The 22581-nt window shown below is 35.9% G+C and overlaps 2 protein-coding genes across 5 annotated transcripts; one reads left to right on the top strand and one right to left on the bottom strand.

Moving 5' to 3' along the window:
• Window positions 1-13264, top strand: LOC105186768 (fatty acid synthase). Its single transcript, XM_011147203.3, has 19 exons — window positions 1-426; window positions 635-885; window positions 1775-2006; window positions 2729-3147; window positions 3481-3774; window positions 4028-4235; window positions 4407-4567; window positions 4696-5013; window positions 5115-5620; window positions 5913-6217; window positions 6579-6977; window positions 7162-8183; window positions 8470-8711; window positions 8943-9642; window positions 10001-10832; window positions 11052-11527; window positions 11961-12215; window positions 12382-12633; window positions 12738-13264. Exons 1-19 carry the CDS (start codon window positions 249-251, stop codon window positions 12912-12914), a joined length of 7227 nt encoding a protein of 2408 aa, XP_011145505.1. The 5' UTR covers window positions 1-248; the 3' UTR covers window positions 12915-13264.
• Window positions 13265-13702: 438 nt separating this feature from the next.
• On the bottom strand, window positions 13703-16118 carry LOC105186752 (probable serine/threonine-protein kinase cdc7). Of its 4 annotated transcripts, none has more exons than XM_011147175.3 (5): window positions 15876-16115; window positions 15607-15793; window positions 14883-15127; window positions 14523-14804; window positions 13703-14281 (listed from the first exon to the last, which is right to left on the bottom strand). In XM_011147175.3, exons 2-5 carry the CDS (start codon window positions 15610-15612, stop codon window positions 14050-14052), a joined length of 765 nt encoding a protein of 254 aa, XP_011145477.2. In that variant the 5' UTR covers window positions 15613-15793; window positions 15876-16115; the 3' UTR covers window positions 13703-14049. The 4 variants fall into 4 exon arrangements, with proteins under 4 accessions (XP_011145477.2, XP_019698610.1, XP_011145485.2 ...); XM_019843051.2 differs by having other exon boundaries at window positions 13703-14083; window positions 14190-14281; window positions 15607-16112; XM_011147183.3 differs by lacking the exon at window positions 15607-15793 and having other exon boundaries at window positions 15876-16118.
• Window positions 16119-22581: the final 6463 nt, after the last annotated feature.

Raw genomic sequence — 22581 nt, 5'->3', positions numbered from 1 at the left:
AAAAGGTTATTCCCTGACGTCTGCTTCTTCAATCGTGATTCGTCCGCTTTGCCAATCTATTGTGTGTCCCGTTAAATTTTCGTCAAATCGAACGCTCAAATCTCTATAGTACAACTAGGTGAAATTAATAAAGAATTTAATTATAAACAATAAAAATTATTCATTGATCGGCTAGATATTAAGATAACGAGCTGAAATAATAGTGCCGTTTGGAAAATTAAAGAAATCAGAAAATTGATCCGAAGACAATGTCTGCATCGAATATATCAACCAAGAAAAGTTACAAGCCGCCAAAACCCGGTGATGAAATCGTCATTTCCGGTATTGCTGGTAGATTTCCAGAATCGAGGAATGTAGAAACACTCAAGAAAAATCTACTTAATAAGACAGACCTGATCACAGATGATGATCGTCGATGGAAATTGGGTAATTAATTGATTTAAATTTTAGCCGACTTAAAAGTACAGATAAGTATATTATTATTTTTACTGCTATTACTACAACTATTGCTACTATTATTGCCATTACTATTAGATTTCACATATATTTTACGTCGATATTACACTGCATAATAAAAAATAATAAATATGATTTATATGTTTTATATCATATATACTTTATTTTATATTAACAGATCATCCAGATATTCCACAGCGAACGGGGAAGGTCCATGACGTTGGAAAATTTGACGCGTTATTTTTCGGCGTACATTTCAAACAGGCTCACACGATGGACCCAATGTGCCGTATGTTGCTAGAGCACGCTTACGAGGCGCTCATTGATGCGGGGGTAAATCCGAAACAGGTGCGCGGAACGCGAACGGGAGTCTTTATGGGCGCGTGCTTCTCAGAGTCTGAGAAGACTTGGTTCTACGAAAAATTACAGGTATTCCATTCGCGAACGAGCGATAATTATTACATAATATTGAGCAAATGATTGTAAGGTTTTTTGTTTAAACTCAGAGAAATATATTACAAAATTTATTACCTCTGTTGCATTCTATATATCATGCACACACACACACACACACACACACACACACACACACACACACACACACACACACACACACACACATACACATATGTATGTATGTATATACAGAATGGCTCATTTTAACCAAGTCGGATATTTTGTAAACTGAGACAGCAGACAAAAATATTTCAGACAAAAAGTGCAAAAGTGATTTTAAGGGGCACATGAAACGGTGGCAATGATTTGACATTAAATAGTCACAGTTGAAAGTGACGTGGTTACCTTCAATTTCTTAAATAGAACTTCCTATTTTTTATTGCATATTTTTGTAGCTTACGTCGAGAGCTTTCTCCCGAATCGTAAGAGGCAAAAAGATTCACATTAAAAATGTCATGACAAAATATAAAATATCTCAAGAAATTGTTAATGAAAAAATACATTATTATAATGTTTTGGAAAACTCTCGGCGTAAGCTACAAGAATATGCAATAAAAAATGGGGGATTCCATTAAAAAATTTGAAGGTGACCTTCATGTCACCTTCAAGCGATACCTTCAAACATTTTTGGTTGCCAGTCTCAATTTTCAAAATTTCGGCTGGATAGATTAAAATAGATTACTCTATGTGTATGTATGTAGTAAATATAAGCAAATTATAAATCTGCAATCAACTCTTATTGTCCTCTATTATCATTCGTATAACATTGCTTGATATTAAATAATTATTATTACGCGATAATCATTATATATCGAACCGCACAGTAGGTCGTTATGTTATATTTTAATTCTGACGAAATCAGGTAAACGGTTTTGGAATTACCGGGTGCAGCAGAGCCATGATGGCGAATAGGATTTCCTACTGGTTAGGAGTGACTGGACCATCTTATACTTTGGATTCTGCCTGCAGCTCGAGTTTGTACGCTGTGGAACATGCATATCGGTGTATTCAGGATGGACAATGCGACGCCGCCATCGTGGGTGGAGCAAATCTATGTCTTCACCCTTATGTATCATTGCAATTCTCTCGTCTTGGTACTATAGTTACACTTCCTTATTAAACACGATGAACACGATAATAATTTTATATGCGATTAAATATGACACGCAAGGCACCGATAAAGAACTCTCACATTCTATTCTTAATCCTTTAACTCTAAGCTTGGTATAGAGCTTTTGTACAGTGATCATGTAATTTCTTTCTAAGAGCGAAAATGTAAAAATGAAAAGTTTCATATTTCCATTGTTCGAGAAATTGCATGATCATTGGAATCATCAAGTTCACTTGAAAGTTTTCACGTTTCCGTTCTTAAAAAGAAGTTGATTGTCACTTCCGATAATTTCTCCCGATATTTTTTGCTGTATAAAAAACCAACTATAAATTCGGCTGAAAGCCGAACTTTTATCACAACGTAGAGTGGTATAAGTGTGACATGCAATTACCGTTACAAATTACTTTTTCTCAGTAACGATTCTGCAATGACAGTTTTTCATTAATAATCGTAATCGATAAAATACTTTTATGGTTTCTTTGCTAATATAAAAAAAAAATATATATGGAATGGAATGGGCAGAGGTAAAACCTAAAGCTAGAAATCTTCAAAACTTGATAAGAAAAAGGGAATAATTAATTGCAGCGATTAATTGCTTCTTGAATAATAAGTTATTTTTTGCATTAGGTAATGAATAACGGTAACACTTTACCTTCTACTTTCCCAATTTGGTTTATTACTGACGTCTGATAATGATTATTATAGGAGTTTTGTCACCTGACGGCCGCAGCAAGGTCTTCGATATCGATGCGGACGGCTATGCTCGCAGCGAAGCAATCGTCGTTTTGTATCTGCAGAAGGCGAAGGAAGCGAAACGCGTTTACGCCACGGTTGTCTACGGCAAGACGAATTGCGACGGTTTCAAGGAGCAGGGTATCACATTTCCATCGAGCCTAATGCAGAGCGAATTGTTGCGAGAGTGCTATGAGGATTGCGGTGTACCGCCGAATATCCTGTCATATCTAGAATGCCACGGCACTGGCACCAAAGTCGGCGATCCCGAGGAGGTCAACGCTATCGACAAGATCTGCACCAAAGGTCGAAGCAGCCCTCTTTTGATCGGTTCTGTCAAATCGAATTTAGGCCACAGTGAGCCCGCTAGTGGTGTTTGTCAAATTGCCAAGGTAACTTTGTTTTATTAAATTTATCATCATTGTTAAATGGTAGGACAATGGTTGTATCGCTAAGTGCCGTATTATTTCAGTAGCTCATGAAATATTAATTTTAAAACATTGATATAATATATATTATTGTTACTTAATGTTTACCAGGTAATGTTGCTGGTAAACATTAATTACCAGGTAAAATTAAATGCTGCTGATACGTGAAATATATGATTGTTATACCTGTGAATATTCAAACATGTGATTGAAAAAGGACGTTCGAAGTACTTACTTGGTTTCATAGTAACTTTGTATCATGACACGATGGATTCATGGTGTAATGAATCTCCGTAGGTGATAATAGCAATGGAAACTGGCATAATCCCTCCAAACCTGCATTACAAGCGGCCACGAGAAGGTGTGAAAGCTCTTGAGGAAGGCAGGCTCAAAGTCATCTCTGAGCCAACACCTTGGGAGGGTGGTTATGTGGGCATTAATTCCTTTGGATTTGGCGGTGCCAATTGTCACATCTTATTAAAATCTAATACGAAGGAGAAGATTAATAACGGACTCCCTGCGGATGATTTATCGAGACTCGTAGTGGTGTCTGGACGTACCGAGGAAGCTGTTAAAGTATTCTTGGATGATGTAAGTAATAATATCATAGGGTGGTGAGTATCTGCACACAATTCAGGACTAAAGTAAAACACAATATAAAATTGAAAGAATTTGCATAAAGGGACACTTTGACGGAATTATGAATTACAATATCCTCTTGAACGGACACGCTCTTACATGTTTTCCTTAGGAACAGACAGAATCAGCAAAGCGCAAAGTGTTGACTAAAACACTTACCATTCATTACAGTTTCGTCTACGAGAAAATTAATTTTCCTTTATAGATCGAGAGCAACCCTCTAGACTGTGAATACATTCGTCTGCTGCATGATATTCATTCTGAGGATATCCAAGGACATCTATATCGAGGATACACGATAGTTGGCTCGAAAACGACGGACAAGCCCCCAAGAGAATTCGAAAATTATTTAGGCACAGCTAGACCGATCTGGTTCGTGTTCTCTGGAATGGGATCGCAATGGCCCGGCATGGGTAAATATAATAAATTTTCCTAAACCTATAAAAAAAGGGTTACTATTTCTCTTTTTCTCTCTATTTTTCTTCCCTTGTTTCATGTTCTCTCTCTCTCTCTCTCTTTCTCTTCATGATGCAAAAACAACTATCCAAAACTTTTTGTTAATTCGTGTATTATACTTAAAACAGGTATAGAATTGTTGAAATTCCCTGTCATTGCCAAGGCCGTGCAGAAGTGTGACGACGTATTGCAGCCGCGCGGTATAGATATTTATGATATTTTGACCAATAAAGACAAATCTACTTTTAACAATATCTTGAATTCATTTGTGGGTATCGCCGCAATGCAGGTGAGCAACGTGAAACATTGAACAATAAGGCAAACAGATGCCTCGTGAAAGATATCTGATGAGACGTGTATGATTATGTACGGGCAGATTAAGACTTGTCATATTCCGATGCGATGTGAATTTTGCAGATTGGCTTGGTCGATCTTCTCACATCGGTGGGCATTGTACCGGACAATATAATCGGTCATTCAGTCGGTGAACTCGGTTGCGCTTACGCAGATGGTTGTTTAACTGCGGAGCAGATGATCCTATCGGCATACTCAAGAGGTTTAGCATCCATCGAAACGAAAGTAATTTACGGCTCGATGGCGGCAGTCGGTATGGGCTATGAAGATATCAAACATATGTGTCCACCGGACATCGAAGTGGCTTGCCACAATGCCTCAGACAGCAGCACCATCAGTGGACCTGCTGAATCCATGAAGGAATTCGTTGCCCAATTGCAGGTTTGTCTTATCTATTGTAATTATAAATATTGCTTCTGATTGCTTTACTGAATCTATACGGTTTTGATTGAATCTATATGTCTATATATATTCGGTCATAGGCTAAAAAGATCTTCGCGAAGGAAGTGCTATGCAGCAATATACCATATCATAGTCGTTACATAGCGCCCGCCGGGCCGAAACTACTCGCTTACATGAACGAAGTGATCCCGCAACCGAAACCACGTAGCCGCAAGTGGGTGAGCACATCTGTACCTCGCAGCAAATGGTCCACCGCATCTGCCAAACTGTCGTCCGCCGAATATCATACCAACAATCTTCTGAGCCCAGTGCTATTCGAGGAAACGGCGCGTATGATTCCGAAGGATGCTGTGTGTATTGAGATTGCGCCTCATGGTCTTCTGCAGGCTATTTTGAGGCGATCCCTCGGCTCGAATGTCACGAACATTGCACTTGCGCAGCGTGGCCACAAGGACAACTCCGAAGTGTTCCTGCAAGCAATCGGGAAGCTTTACAACATTGGACTACAGCCGAATATTGCGAGTCTCTATCCACCTGTGGAGTTCCCAGTTAGTCGCGGCACTCCGACGATCTCTTCTTCCGTTAGGTACATTTGCATCATGTATATATAAGCCGTAGAAGTCAAGAAAACTAAATGAGAGTAAAGAGCCTATAAGAATCGAGCGCTCTTTATAAATAAATAATGTATACGTGAGAAAAATATGCTTTATATATATGCAAAAAAATGTAATTCTTTGTTCATTTGTTTCATTTCATACAAAATTTTGTTACATTTAGTTCTCTTGATAGTTAATCCTACAGCCTTTATAACAGTTACATTTTGTACTTTGGAAACTTTCATTTTACTTAAGAAATCAAACGATGCAACGTTATTGCAGGTGGCAACATTCAGACGATTGGTACGTAACGACGTACAAGTCACAAAAGAAAATCACTTCCGGAGAAAGAATCATTGAATTTTCACTGAAGGATGAAGATAACGATTACGTGGTCGGTCATATAATCGATGGGAAGGTCTTAATGCCTGCTATGAGTTATCTTATTTTAGTTTGGGAGACCATGGGTATGCTACATGGGAAGATGTATACGGAGATACCGGTCGTCTTTGAAGACGTCAATTTTCTTCGTGTAACTCCTATTCCGCCGGACGACAAGGTCGAACTAACGGTGATGATTCAGAAAGGTAATTCCTGTTGCTTTTCGTCTGTGCATAACAGGTTCTGCTTAATAACGTTTACTCGCAGCCAATTTTGTACATAATTATCGTTTTCACAAATCAATTATATCCTTCCTTGAAAATCGCAATTTGCGCGCAATTTACATTTAGATATACAATTTAAAATGAATAGATACGCATACCACATATTATTTGATTGATGAATAAGAAAATTGCTCGTGTATATATATTATATTTAAATACAATATATTTAGCAATGTATTATTTACATTATATAAATAAAAAATATAACTGAATGTAATATAAATATAATACACACACACACACACACACATTTAGGTCACAATACTGATTATTACTCTCGCAGGTAGTGGAAAATTCGAAGTGTCGGAAAGCAGTACTGCTATTGTGAACGGACTGATACGGGTCGTATCGAATCCCGCGCAGGAAAAAGTATTAGCCAAATTCCTACCAGATGACGATGAGGAGGAAGTGATGATCACTAAGGATATCTACAAGGAGCTACGATTACGCGGCTATCATTATACGGGTGCCTTCCGTGCCTTAAAAAGCGTATCCATTTCCGGCAAGAAAGGACATATTGGTTGGATTGGTAATTGGGCGACGTTTATGGACAATATGCTGCAGATGATGATTCTGGGATTAGATACGAGAAATTTGTATGTGCCCACGAAAATACAGAAGCTCTTGATCGATACTAAATTTCACCAACAGGAGATTCGAAAGATGGATTCAGAGGATAGACGTGAGTCCATACATCTTTTCATTATAATTTCGAAAAATGTATCTGCTTGAAAAGAAATATATATAATTATATAAAATTATGTACATGATTTTATATAAATTATACATAATTTATTTTTCTCTATACACACGTACACACATTAAATGTGATTCTAATGCAGTTCTATCGCTTTTCTTCACAACAGAATTCCCCGTGCATGTATACAAAGATCTGAACATTATAACATCGGGCGGCGTCGAAATTCACGGTACTAAAGCTACAGCTATATCTCGCCGACCAGCGATTAGCGATCCTGTCATCGAGGAATATAAGTTTGTGGCTCACCAGGACGGGGCGCGAATCTCTCTACAAGAGGCTGTCAGACTATCAACGCACATTGCACTTGAGTATCATCAAAGCATCCACGTGAAGACTATCGAACTCATCGACCAATCTGATAATGTGACGACCGGAAAGCTGGTATCGCCTATATTAGCCACGGTTCTTGGTGATTTACCTTTGATCCAAATGGACGTACTTCTGTCAATGCCGTCTGATCGATTGGGCACGCTACCATTGAACGTAAACGCTATTGATGCGAAACAACTGGCCAAGGAAGAGAACGCTCTGCTTATTGTCGGTATTGGGCTTCTAACGCGAAGTAAGAACGATCAACTGCAACAGATTTTGTCAACGCTCAAGAACGGTGGTTTCGTGCTAACGCGTGAGAAATCACTCAAACCTGACAATCTCGCAGCGTCATTGAAACTCAACCTCGACGTGGTTTTACAGAAGACTACCGACAAGGAGAGTATTATACTGCTGAAAAAGAAGGAACGGCTGATCAGAAAGACTGAGATCGTCCGTGTTAATAACAATGACTTCAGCTGGCTCGGCAAGCTAAATTCGATTATAAATGTGGAGAACGAGACCACTGATGACATGAGGGTGATACTTGTCGGCGAAGATGATCTCGAGAGTGGTTTATTGGGCTTTTTGAATTGCTTGAGGAAAGAACGCGGCGGGAAAATGATCCGAGGCGTGTTGATCCAGGATAAACAGGCACCCGAGTTCTCTCTGCAGAATCCTCTATATGCGGAACAGCTGCAGCTTGAATTGCCTATCAATGTGTTGAAACCCGGTAAAATCTGGGGATCTTACAGACATCTGCCGATATCGTCAAATTTGAAACCAAAACTCGTTCATCACGCATTTGTTCATCAAAAGGTATGTATTGTAATGACACGCAGAAAATATATTGATATTTTTATATTATTTTTTTAATTATGTGATTAATTAATGAGTTGAAAAATTGTCGTATATAATTATGTGAAGATTAAAAAGATTATAATTGCCACACTTCTAGGAAAGTTCAATTTCTTTATTATATTGATCAATATGTGTGTGTGTGCGCGCGTGCGTGCGTGCGTGTATATATGTGTGTATGTGTGTTGCTTTTATCAGTTATTATAATATTACATCACGGATGAATACATGGATGTACGAAAAATAGATACGAGGCGATTTGAGCACATTACGTTGGATCGAAGGCCCCATACGCCCCAACGTTACTCCGAAGGATTTGATCTATGTCGCGTATTCATCTATCAACTTCAGAGACGTTATGTTGGCCATGGGAAAACTCAGCTTGGACTCGTCTATGGGGCATAATCGATTTGAAGAATGTTTGATTGGTGTGGATTATGCCGGCGTCGATGCCGTTGGTCGTCGCGTAATGGGAATTCGTGATAGCAGGTAACTGTATCGTTATATCCTTTAATAATGAAATAATGTGAATTGAAATTATCGTATATTTAAATAATTAAGTAAAGATTAAAAAAAATTATAATCGTTGCTGTTCGATTGATTTCTGATATTAATTAATTTATCATTTAATTTTTGTTGACTCCCCTCTCCTGAGAAATATCACTTTTGGAGGTCTCTTAAGGAAAGCAGCTGGTATGACCAATGTATTTATATTTTTAGAACAATGTCGAACATCGTCTCGATAGAACCTGATAGAAGTTTATGCTGGAGCGTACCTGACAACTGGTCGCTGGAAGACGCAGCTACCATACCCTGCGTCTACGCCACATGTTACTACGCACTGTATCTCTGCGGCAATATGAACAAAGGGGACAAGGTGCTCATACACTCTGGGACAGGTGGCGTCGGTCAGGCGGCGATCAATCTTGCTCTCCACGAAGGTTGCGAAATCTTCACTACCGTGGGAACGCCCGAGAAGCGAGAGTTTATTCGCAAGACATTCCCGATGATTCCCGACGATCATATTGGCAATTCGCGCGATAGCAGTTTTGAGCAAATGGTGCTGCAACGTACGAAGGGTACTGGCGTGGACATCGTCCTGAATTCGTTGTCTGACGAGAAGCTCCAGGCGTCGGTGCGCTGCCTAGCGCAGAACGGCCGCTTCCTGGAGATCGGCAAATTCGATCTTATCGCGAACAATGCTCTGGGAATGATGGTTTTCCTGAAGGAAGTCAGTTTCCACGGCATCAGGCTGGAGAATATGTTCGAAGCTAGCGTGGAAGAAAAGATACGGCTGAACAACCTGTTGACCGAAGGTCTCGAGAACGGGGCTGTTAAGCCATTATTCAGGAAAGTCTTTGAACAGAAAGAAGTGGAGACAGCTTTCAGATATATGTCAACCGGAAAGCACATAGGCAAGGTATGAAAATCAAAGTTATAATATAAATGGAATAGAGTTAAACGTCCGAAAGCCGACATGTCATTTGTCATTTTTCGATACTTTTTTTTTCAATCAAATATTAAGATATATAATCTATGATTAGATATAATCTATAATTAATAATCCATAATTAAAGTTTTTATATCTATGTCTAGTAGCCCGGGCGAAAAGAATTATACATAGTTTTGTGTATAATATTATATATGTTTCATGTGTGTGTGTGTGTGTGTGTGTGTGTGTGTGTGTGTGTAAAAGTTTAATTGGTCAGGTCAAAAGTCAAGGTAAATTAATTGCAGCCAATCGTTATTCATGAATGTTCTTCTCGTTCTTCTTGTAGATAATCTTGAAAGTTTGCGATGAAGAAAAAGCTGGTAAAGTGCCTGTTCTCGCCGAACCACAATATTATTGCGACAGTGAAAAGAGCTATATTATTTTGGGCGGACTGGGCGGCTTCGGTTTGGAATTGGCCGACTGGCTGGTTCTTCGAGGCGCTAAAAATCTGATATTAACATCAAGGACGGGAGTGAGGACCGGTTACCAACGCATGAGGATCGACCTGTGGAAGTCGTACGGCGTGAACGTGCTAATTATCACAGGTGCCGACGCTGCGAATCGTAAAGACTGCGAGTTCATCCTGAAGTCCGCGGCGAAGCAAGGTCCGGTGGACGCCATCTTCAATCTCGCCGTGGTGCTGAAGGATGCTCTTTACGAGAATCAGACGGTAGAGTCGTTCGAGGAATCTTTCAAGCCGAAGGCCTGGTCTACGAAAACGTTGGACGAATTGTCCAGGAAGCTATGTCCGCGACTGCAGCATTTCGTAGTCTTCTCTTCAGTCTCCTGCGGCAGAGGAAACGTCGGACAGACGAATTACGGTATGGCCAATTCTGTGATGGAAAGGATCTGCGAGAAACGGGTAGCGGATGGCCTACCGGGATTGGCCATTCAGTGGGGCGCAGTTGGCGACGTTGGTCTCTTCGCCGAACGCCAGGAGAGCAATAAAGAACTCATCATTTCTGGCACTCTTCAGCAAAATATATCTTTGTGCCTGGAGAAATTGGAGCTGTTCCTATTGCAGGGTCGGCCTGTGGTGGCAAGCATGGTAGTAGCCGAAAAGCGTAGGGGTGTCTACGGTGCCGCCAATGTCGTAGAAACTGTTCTGAATATAATGGGTAAGATTATTATTGTTCTCATAGACATTTATATATTATTATCATGTAATTAAATATTATCATTATATTACAATATAATCATAATATTAGTAAATTATAATAATTATTTTATGAATTATTTTTAATTATAGTTATATTATTTAATTTAATAATATAATATTAATAATTTAATAATATTATTTTATATTCTTTATTTCTCCTATGCGCGCACACGTACAGGTCTGAATGATCCGAATACCGTCGCTCAACACATGTCGTTGGTCGAGCTGGGGATGGACTCGATGATGGCTGTAGAAATCAAGCAAACGTTGGAGCGTGAGTTCAATATATTCTTCACCACGCAGGACATTCGTACTCTGACCTTCTCGAAACTAACGGAGATGGATAAGAGCACGGAAGAGGAAAAATTAAAAGAAAAGAGTAATGAGAAAACGACCGAGTTACCGGGCATGCAATTGCTGATCCAAGTAATAGGTGACAAGGACATAATCAGTGATGTCTGCTTGGAACTACCAACCAAAAAAGATCGCCGCAAGGTCGACGTATTCCTTCTGGCGGGAATTGAAGGTTGCGGACACGTTTTCAATCCGTTGGTATCGAAAATCAGACCCACGGCAAAGTGCCTGCAATATGGAACGTATAATATCGGGCTCAGTCATACATCTATACCGGATTACGCCGATCATCTATTACCGGTATGTGTATATAAAGTTGCCCGCGTAAGGCTTAACAACTTAATATCCCGAGAGCTACATGATCGTTTTTTATCGTTCTAGTCTTGAATTTCATAGGTATTAGAGTCCTTTATAAATATGTATCAAGATTTATCCTTATTTATCCTCTTTGAAGGATAAAGCAGGAATGAGCTGAAATTTCAGATGAATAAACTTTAGTAGACATGACAACATCGCTATTTTCTAACTATTTATCTAATTTTTCTCGCGTCAGTTCTCGAATAAAAACATATGCATATTTATTTGATAATTCAGGAAATTCGCTTGTGTAAAAAAATTGTTATATGTCAAGCAAAACTCAGAATGAATCTTCCCCTCAGACGGTTTCGGAGAATGCATTTCGTCCAAAAACTTTCGTTTATATTGATGTATGCTGTGTTATTCGAATTTCTAGTATGTTTTACCAAAAGCGGAACAGCAAAGGTTCTTTGTTCTGGTGGGATATTCGTACGGCTCGTTAGTCGCTATTGAATTGGCAAGACGACTGGAGAGTCACGGCTTGAACGGTCGCTTAGTGTTGATCGACGGCGCGCCGGATCTAATGAGAACGATGATAGAGAATTTTATACCTTTCTCCACGGCAGAAGAATTTCAGAATAATGTCCTACTTAGCATCATGGACATTTTACAACCAACTACGAGTGGGAAGGTAAGGCTTTTTTCTTTTTTAATTATCTACTTTCTGTTGAAATATTCTCAATAACGTTTTTCAAAACTCTGTATTGACGCGTTATTCGTCATGAAATGACATATCTTTTTGTATGTATGTATATGTCCGTATGTGTGTATATGTTATATTTTTCTCCATTTTACAGTTGCTTTTAAATTTAAATAAATGCATGAGCTGGGAGCAGAAATTGGAGAATTTCACCTCGTACTTCTCCAATACCGACATATCAGTTTCCATGAAGAATCTGAAAGCATTGTGCACGACCATTTACAAACGCCTCCTTGCTTTGCAAAAGTATGACGTGTCGTCCATGCCACCGTTACGAACACCCATAATACTTTTGAAGCCTACGCTACAATCTATCCAAATGTCTGAAGAAGATTACGGCCTGCGTAAGGTAACTGTGTATACAATTTCATTCATCTTTCGAAATCGTTCAGACCTGTTTTCTTATCTTTTTCCATTCGAGCGATTCAATATCGTTTAATAAATGATTTTCAGATCACGCGAGATAAAGTAGAAATACATTACATCGAAGGCAATCATGTCACGATGCTGGACAGTGACAAGGTCGTCGCTGCGATCAACGGAGAACCGATGCAAGATCCTAAAGCATTTAAGAAGCTCCTACTAGAAGATAAGCCGCTCGAATTTACAGACGAACGTTCGAGGACTTGAATTAGATAACTTGTAAAATGTAACACGTAAATTAAATAACTTGTAAAGTGTAACACGCGCTTACATTACGAACACACATACGCGCGTACACACGTATATGTATATGTATCCAGAATATCCCGAAATTCAAATATAATACTAAATTATAATAATATAATAATAAATTCAAATATATACACTAATGTTACGCTTAAGGTTGCTTTGTTTATAATTTATAACAAAATTACGTGATCAAAAGGTAGACCACATCACGTCATATTAACTTTAGTTATTTATTAATTATTGAAGGGAAAGTTTTCGGAATATTTTACCGATGTCCTCAATCGATCATGTCGCTTTATAGACATTGCTTTCTATCCCAGTGTATGCTGCAGGAATTTTGAGCATATATCTTCTCACTTCTAATGTCAAAAATCAAGCTGGCTGCGTCTTTAGCGAATAAGATAAGAAAAAGTCAAGAATTTATGATGCACAATATTGATCAAAGGTATTAAAATTTAAAATAACAATTTCGTCGCGTCATAATCATAATTTAATGCAAAATTAATATACACATTCCAATTATATAGCATATACAATGGTTATGTAATCATCTGTCATCTCGTTTTTCAACATTCATTCTCATACATTCACTCAATCTTACGTGCTAATAAAATGAACTGTTAGCAGTATATTCATACACTTAACATAACTTATTTTATGCAATGCCCTTAAAAGAGGGCAACCAGTTACAAATCGCCAAGGTACATAATAACAAATAGTCGTGTAATATAAATAAGACAATGTGTAGATATTACATTAAAAAAAAAAAAAAAAAGAAAAAAAAGACAATATACTTTGCGAACAAAAGCGCGAAAAAATGTATAATTGAAGTAACATCCAGTAATATCCGACTGTAGTAAGTAGTAATCCAGAATTATTACATGGAAACAAAACAATGCCATTTTTGATCTTGAAAATCTGAATTCCTAATTTACACACAAACGCAATATGACTCAAACGATTACTATTATATTCCTTATTCTAAGACCTACTTCACTATTGAAGAGAATTATCTTCTTAGAGAGAATATATTATTTATATTTTTCTGTTTTCAATATACGTAGATGAAGTTTGTTGAATCAACTGGAGATCCTCATAATTCCATTGGCTCAAATGTTGATTGGACACTGTCGGACGATATACGATTTAAATCGGGAATGGCGTCACTGTTGTTATTGTTATTATTATTAATGTTATTATTATTATTATTATTATTATTGTCATCTGATGTACTTGGGATAGGCGTCGGAGTATCTCTTGTCGGCAAGATACGAAGATGCTTACTTGGTGGTTCCCAAAGGACTAGAGCCATGGAGGGCCTTTCCCTGAAAGAGAAAAGCTAGTCAGATTTAACTTCTTTGCAAAAGTGTGTCATATATCAGCATATGATTAATTGCTGTGGGTGGAGGGAGGAGGAACAGAGAAGAATAAAATTCCATTATATTTTGTAGATGCACCAGTATGTAAAAATTAAATCGTGTTGATCTCGCTATCTTATACAAGAAATATATATCTGTTAATACATGCAATATATGAGATATTATATTAGAAAAAATTTATGCTCACAATTTAGACAGAAGAGTTGATGGAAGGATAGGTTCTTGTTGCATTCGCTTCAGCTCTTCTGAAAGAACCAATCTTGGATGTATATTTGTTTGGTCAGTATTTATTGTATTATTTGTTGTATCAACATCCAAATCCATATCTGATTGCTTGTGTGAGAAAGATCTATCGACTGTCGAAGTTGATGATGTAGAGCTCTCAGACCGACCATTGCCACTGATGTGTAGATCTTTGAAGTGTGCAGCCATTTTTTCTTCTGTTATAAACTGTTTTGTACAACGATTGCTTGAAAAACAATATGTTATAAGATTTTACAATATTAAATAATTAACAATTGCATGTAAAGTGCAATTTGGTATTTACATATCTATACGATCTAGCACTTCTAACTTCCTCTTTTGATGGACTATTGGTCCATAACTAGTTTCTCCTGTGAACCTAATCACTTCTGGTTGCTGCAAGGCTGGTATACTCCATGGGATGCTAATTGGTGGTACTTGGGGCATTTGCATCCACTGTCCAGCCTGTTGTTGCTGTGTATTTTGCTGACTCATCATATGTTGAAAGATAGATTGCGGTGTACGTACATAAGCTCCACCCATGGTACTCTACATCAAGATATAAATAATTATACTATTATATACAGCATGGAAAGTAAAATATTATACATTGCTTTTGCATAATTCTTTTTTATTTTCTGTTGACAACTTTCAAATATTTTTATTTTTACTATTAATCACACTTGGTCTAACTTATCAATATTATTTTTTTTATATACATTTAATTTCAATGTTTTTATATTTCTTTCCATTTAACTAAAATATTTCCTTAAATGATAGTTTTATCGACTAATATTTTTACAAATTTCACTTTCTCATGTGGTGCATAGGTCATATTCTTAAAGTTTAGCTCTTTCTAAAGTCATACTCTATATGTCAGACTCTCTATACTAGCTAAATATATATTTATATAGATATTTTACAACTGCAGCTTGACATTCTTCCTTTTTGTAAAGAATATTACAAGTAAAATCTATCATTTCATACGATCAATTCTTTGCACAAGAACTAAAGACGAATTAACTCACTGTCATTTGATGTGTACCAAACTGTCCTAGGTTTATTTGATTCGTATGCGAATGTTTTTGAGCCAGGATATTACTGGCCAATTACTTGTATGTCAATCGACATATATATTATATTGTTACATCTGCATCTTATTACGTGTGGTTCATGAAATCAAGAATACACAAAGGATCTCGTTTCTGTGAACAACTAAACTGACGATAACGAAGTATCGTTGGACCCTAACCTGTATAACGAATTAGTAACGAAATGAACAAAAATGCGTCCTTACAAAAATCGTATTCTTAATGGAGAATCACGTTCACAAGCGTCTATATACGGATGAATCACATTCGCTATTCCTCTCGTAGGCTACGCGTTTAGCCAATCTTCTATAAAAGTTGTAGAACTCTGCACTGTGTTTGTTTCGTTTAGCTACATAATATTCAACTGTGAACCTACTCTTACCAGAGAGGAATTTGAGAGCGACAACACTGTGCGAATTTTGTCATACTTCTCTCAACGCGCCCTCTGAGAGAGAGAGACAGAGAGAGAGAAAAAGAAGAATAGTTTTAAAGGCCATTTTCCACCAAGAAACGCTGTATTATATAAAAACATTTTATTGGTTACAAATTATCTAAGAAGATGTTGGAGGTAATATATAGCAGAGAGAACCTGAAAACGGCCAATACGGCATTTTCCGCGATACCGATTTTCCGTACTGGGAAAGGACGCCATCTGCATCCATTTTGAGAGGGGAACTATGATGCTACATCCACTTTCAGATCTTGGTGATAAAATCTGCATGTGGTCCGTGCTACAGAAGTCCGTGCTACATCCACTTTCAGGCGGTTTATGTCCGTGCTGCAACCACAGTTGCCATCTCTATGCCGGACTATGCCCGAAGGTCTAAAAAGAGCGTTAGGAGGCGGGAGGGGAGGAACAGGAAAAATAAAAGTATTATAATAAAATGTACTTGTAAATTCTCTCTATACATATACGGTGTAATGTTTTATTTAAGTTTATATAGTATTAAGTTTATAAATTATAAACCTTCACTATAGAATATACATATCGAATGTGTATATATTCTACATATTTTGATATTTTTTAATTCAAAGATGTTATTCTTATTATAATTGACGAAATGTCAATGATATCTAATTAGACTTTAAAAAACCATATCGAACTAAAACTTGATTAATACATACATGACAGCATTTTTATTATAATAAAATGTTCTTGTAAATTCTCTTTATACATATACAGTATAATGTTTTATTTAAGTTTATATAGTATTATAATAAATAAATTATAAACCTTCATTATAGAATATATTATAATAAAATTGCTGTCATATATGTATTAAACAAGTTTTAGTTCGATATAGTTTTTGGTGCAGCCGCGCCAAGACTTTTTGTATCAAATATTTTTTATTGCATTGTTATAATAATTAATTTGTTACAATATCAATAAGTAAAATAACCATATAACTCAGTGTTCTAATAAATAATGATAAATTTTACTTGTAAAAATTTATGTTATGGACATTTTTTGTAGCTAGGTTTTCTTGAATATTTTGAATAACATAACCTTTAAGAAGATATTTTTTTTTTAATATTGGACACTAACTAAACATGTTAAATTTTTATAACACGATATAATTTTTACTTTTAAAAGTTTATGTACATATATATCTTACAAAAAAAATAATTTGATAAGTTTTACTTATAAAAACTTATGTTATGTACATAATATTTAAAAAGATATTTTTTTTAAATATTGGACACTATTAACAAACGTGTTAAATTTTTATAACACGATATAATTTTTACTTTTAAAAGTTTATGTACATATATTATAAAAACTTATGTTATGTACATAATAAATATCTTAAAAAAGAAAATAATTTGAATTTGAGATTTCTAAAAATATTAAGTTAAGTATACAATAATCATATATATATATGTTAGGTTTCTCAGTTGGCCCTACTGTTCTAATATATCACTTCTTTAATTTTGTACAGTAGAAAAGTGTTGCAGAGTTTTATTATAGTTATAAGTTTTACTTGTAAAAACTTAGGTACACATATATACAATAAAAAAAATAATTTGAGTTTGATACTTCTAAAAATAACAATACGTGTTGCGCTTGTACTTGGCGCCTTTTATTACCTTTTTGTTTAAAAAGATAAGTTTTATATAATATTAAATATACGTACGTTTCACGTATAACGTGATTGACTTGGAGTACTCCGTGCCCACGCATGTTATTCATAGCGACGCATTCATACTTTCCCTGATCTGTTACATCGGATTCGATAATCTGCAAGGCACCTGAAACATAAAATGCGATATTCTCGAACAGCGTTCCTCTCAGGATTTTCTTGTCCAAAGAAAGATCAATGATGCGATCGCAGATCTCGTGTATGTCATGTCAATAGAGACAGTTTGAATTCGGCGTAATATAATTCTTGGAATAGACGTAAATAAGTATTGTGAAGTTTGAAGCGAGTCTCTCACAGGCATGCTTTGAAAACACGAGTTGTTTTCATTTTCAGCTAACGGACGACGCAGGCATCAACACTGATCGGCAAGGTGGGGGGGTAACCGCGCCTTCCCGATTGTTTGGTTTCGTACGTTTATATATGACTCCGTGATTGCGGAAAGGACATTGCGCCTCGGGCCGACGAACGACGCGCATACCGCGACGCAGAATAGTACGAGTGTCGGTTAATACGCGTTTCTTTGTCCCCGAATCTTACTTGCGCGAGTGTTAGAGATAAAGTCAGTGTCGTCGCCAGTGCTACGATGGAGTATCCGGGGGTGCTGCGACGGAGTAACCAGAAGGAGGACGTCGGATCGAGAAGTCAGGATGGAGAGAGGACCTGGAGCGCGCCGAGAGACATGGACAACGATACATCATGTATGGTATTCGAGGTATCTCGAGTCATTATTATTACGCAGGATTTTTCTGATTTTAACGGACCTTATTCGAAGTAAGGACATACCCGAGTCGAAGTTAGATCAGCATTCATAGTTTATTATCTGAAAAATGATAAAATAGCTTGAGATTTGATTATTCATTAACCTAATTTCACGTAACATGAGTTCTATTTTTCTTTTCTCATAAAATATGAATGTCTATTCAAGCAAGGTTTCTGAGGCAAGCTAAGGTTTATGAATACAAATTTTTAATTATGTTCTCAATAAAAAGTTGCACGTAATTTAGAAAACTATGAATAATGATCTTAGAATCTGATATAAATTTTACAAGTATTGATTTTTAATTAATATTCGTCTAATAATGCTCAGATTGCTGTTTTCGTTTAGAATCTGCTAGAATGTCCGTTTCTCATTCTTGTTTATCTTTCTTATTGTACCGAATCTGAATTAAAATCTCTATTAGTGAAACAGCATTATTAGACATAACCGTTGTCTTTGCCTTTGCAGCTTCAGCTCTTTTGAGAGCTACAATTCTCATCATTCTCACTAGAAAAAAGAAAAGAAAAAAAGAGAAGAAAAAAGAAATTTAAGAATGATGAGAATAAAAAGTGTTTTTCATCTCCTATTTCCTCTAATTCTCATATGATTATTTAATCCTTATATATTTATCTCACGCGCAGTTCTAACAAAGGCAGTTTTATTTACGTTTTTATCATTGTTCTCTTTCTTGTGCTGTTAAGCGAATATATAATCAACATCAACAAAAATTGCTCATTTAAATTAAGAATATAAGGATTAAGTACATATATATTATCGAGATAAACGAGTATTAAATAACTGTGGAATACGTCGCTGTTGAAGACTCATCATGGGCGAGACTGCGAGAGTAGCCAGATGTAACGTTCAGGTAGGACAAAGCTTGTTTACTATTGCGCATCTAGATATTCTGCACTGATTTTTCAAATTGGATGCAATTTGCAGGATCAATGTAGAATTAATATTTCGACTCGGGAAAGACTCGGGAATGAGAACGAATTGTCATTGCACTTGGACAATCTTCTGACACTGATTTATAGTATTGATCGATATTCGATTTTCGGTACTGATTTACTCTTTCATTCCTCTACAAGAAAAAAAAATTGATACGACTCATTCATTTATCCGCGTTAATTTGATGAATAAATAAAATATTGATCGGTCTTCAATTTTCGGTACTGATTTATTCTCTCATTTCTTTATAAGACAAGAAAAATTGATACGAATCATACGTTTATTCGAGTTAATTTGTTGAGTAAATTAGAGGGATAAATACTGAAAAATGAGAATAAATTATCATTGTAATTGGACAATTTTCTGACACTGATTTATGGTATTGATCGATATTCGATTTTCGGTACTGATTTGCTCTTTCATTTCTCTATAAGAAAAAAAAAATTCATACGAATCGTTCATTTATCCGCGTTAATTTGATGAATAAATTAAATATTGATCGGTCTTCAATTTTCGGTACTGACTGATTCTCTAATTTCTTTATAAGAGAATAAAAATTGATATGAACCGTTCTTTTATCCGACTTAATTTGTTGAATAAATTAATAGGGTAAGTACGTGCAAGATGAAAACAACTTGTCATTGCACTTGGACAATTTTCTTGACATTGATTTATAGTATTGATCAGTCTTCGGTTTTCGGTACTGATTTATTTTCTCATTTTTTTATAAGATAAAAAAAATTGATACGAGTCGTTCGTTTATCCGAGTTAATTTGTTGAATAAGATTAGAGGGGTAAGTACCTGAAAAATGAGCAAATTATCATTGCACTTGGACAATTTTGTGACACTGATTTATAGTATTAATCGATATTCGATTTTCGGTATTGATTTACTCTTTCATTTCTCTATAAGAAAACAGAAAATTAATACGAATCGTCCATTTATCCGCGTTAATTTGATGAATATATTAAATATTGATCGGTCTTCAATTTTCTGTACTGATTTATTCTCTCATTTCTTTATAAGACAAGAAAAATTGATACGAATCATTCGTTTATTCGACTTAATTTGTTGAATAAATTAGAGGGATAAATACCTGAAAAATGAGAACAAATTGTCATTGTACTTGTACAATTTTCGGACTCTGATTTACGGTATTGATCAATATTCGACTTCCGGTACTGATTTACTCTTTCATTTCTCCGTAAGAAAGAAAAGTTCATACGAATCGTTCATTTATCTGCGTTAATTTGATAAATAAATTTAATATTGATCGGTCTTCAATTTTCGGTACTGACTGATTCTTTAATTTCTTTATAAGAGAATAAAAATTGATACGAATCGTTCTTTCATCCGACTTAATTTATTGAGTAAATTAGTGGGGTAAGTACCTGCAAGATGAAAACAACTTATCATTGCACTTGGACAATTTTCTTGACATCGATTTATGGTATTGATCAGTCTTCGGTTTTCGGTACTGATTTATTTTCTCATTTTTTATAAGACAAAACAAATTGATACGAATCGTTCGTTTATCCGAGTTAATTTGTTGAATAAGATTAAAGGGGTAAGTACCTAAAAAATAAGAACAAATTGTCATTGCACGTGGGCAATTTTTTGACACTGATTTATGGTATTAACCGATATTCGATTTTCGGTACTGATTTACTCTTTCATTTCTCTATAAGAAAACAGAAAATTAATACGAATCGTTCATTTATCCGCGTTAATCTGATGAAAAAATTAGGTATTGATCGGTCTTCGGTTTTCGGTACTGATTTATTCTGTCATTTCTTTATAAAAAAAGAAAAATTTATACGGATCGTTCGTTTAACCGAGTTAATTTGTTGAGTAAATTAGAGGGGTAAGTACCTGCAAGATGAGAACAAATTGTCATTGCACTTGAACAATTTTCTGACACTGATTTATGGTATTAATCGATATTCGATTTTCGGTACTGATTTACACTTTCATTTTTCTATAAGAAAACAGGAAATTAATACGAATCGTTCATTTATCCGCGTTACTTTGATGAATAAATTAAATATTGATCGGTCTTCAATTTTTGGTATTGATTTATTCTCTCATTTCTTTATAAGACAAGAAAAATTGATACGAATCATCCGTTTATTCGAGTTAATTTGTTGAGTAAATTAGAGGGGTAAGTACCTGAAAAATGGGAACAAATTGTCATTGTACTTGAACAATTTTCTGACACTGATTTATGGTATTAATTGGTATTCGATTTTCGATACTGATTTACTTTTTCATTACTCTATAATTAAAGGAAAAATTGATACGAATCGTTCATTTATCCGCGTAAATTTTCTTTTATTATATATAAGTGTTCATGGGACAATTAAATATTCGAATACATGTTGCCATATCAAAATCTCCTCTATAATAAACGATTTGACACGTCTGGAGACGCATGATGTATCGTTGCCCGCATCCCATTCCCTTCGTCCTGTTTCCTTGTATAAAAGTCGAATTGAAAAGTATTAAAAAATATTAAAAAGTATTGACATTTTGAATATGTCTGAATTCTGAATCTTTTTGATCCGAAGAAAAGGATTGAAAAGTATTAGTTCCCATTAAATTTTACTGCGCTAAATGCGAGACGGTCTCTTTCGCCCGGGTGCCTCACTAGGGAAATTTCTCTGGTACGCTAAATCCCGTAAAGCCATTAGTCTTTATAGTATATCTCGTCGGTGCATTTATATTACCTGTATATACATATTTTGAAACATTTTCTTTGGATATTATATCAAACGGATTTTGCGTGTCACGTAATATCCTTCGGACTACATGGACATTATTATTTTGATTATTTTGATTTCTTTGGTATTCATTGAATTATTCAGAACGCGCAATTGCCATGTTGAACGACTCAATTGTCGTGTGAAATGTTTCGATTTTCACAAATTCATATAAAATTTTTCATTTTTCACTGATTCACAGAAGTCTTTCACTTTTTATTAGTTCACGCTAGGGAAAAGATTCATGATCGCTGCCCCGAGCAGCTGCAACGCTTTTCGAATCATCTATGTTGGCGCGCTTTT

This window comes from Harpegnathos saltator, unplaced genomic scaffold (genome assembly GCF_003227715.2).
Source record: "Harpegnathos saltator strain DR-91 unplaced genomic scaffold, Hsal_v8.6 scaffold93, whole genome shotgun sequence".
Taxonomy (NCBI): domain Eukaryota; kingdom Metazoa; phylum Arthropoda; class Insecta; order Hymenoptera; family Formicidae; genus Harpegnathos; species Harpegnathos saltator.
This window is presented reverse-complemented; position numbering and strand designations above follow the sequence as displayed.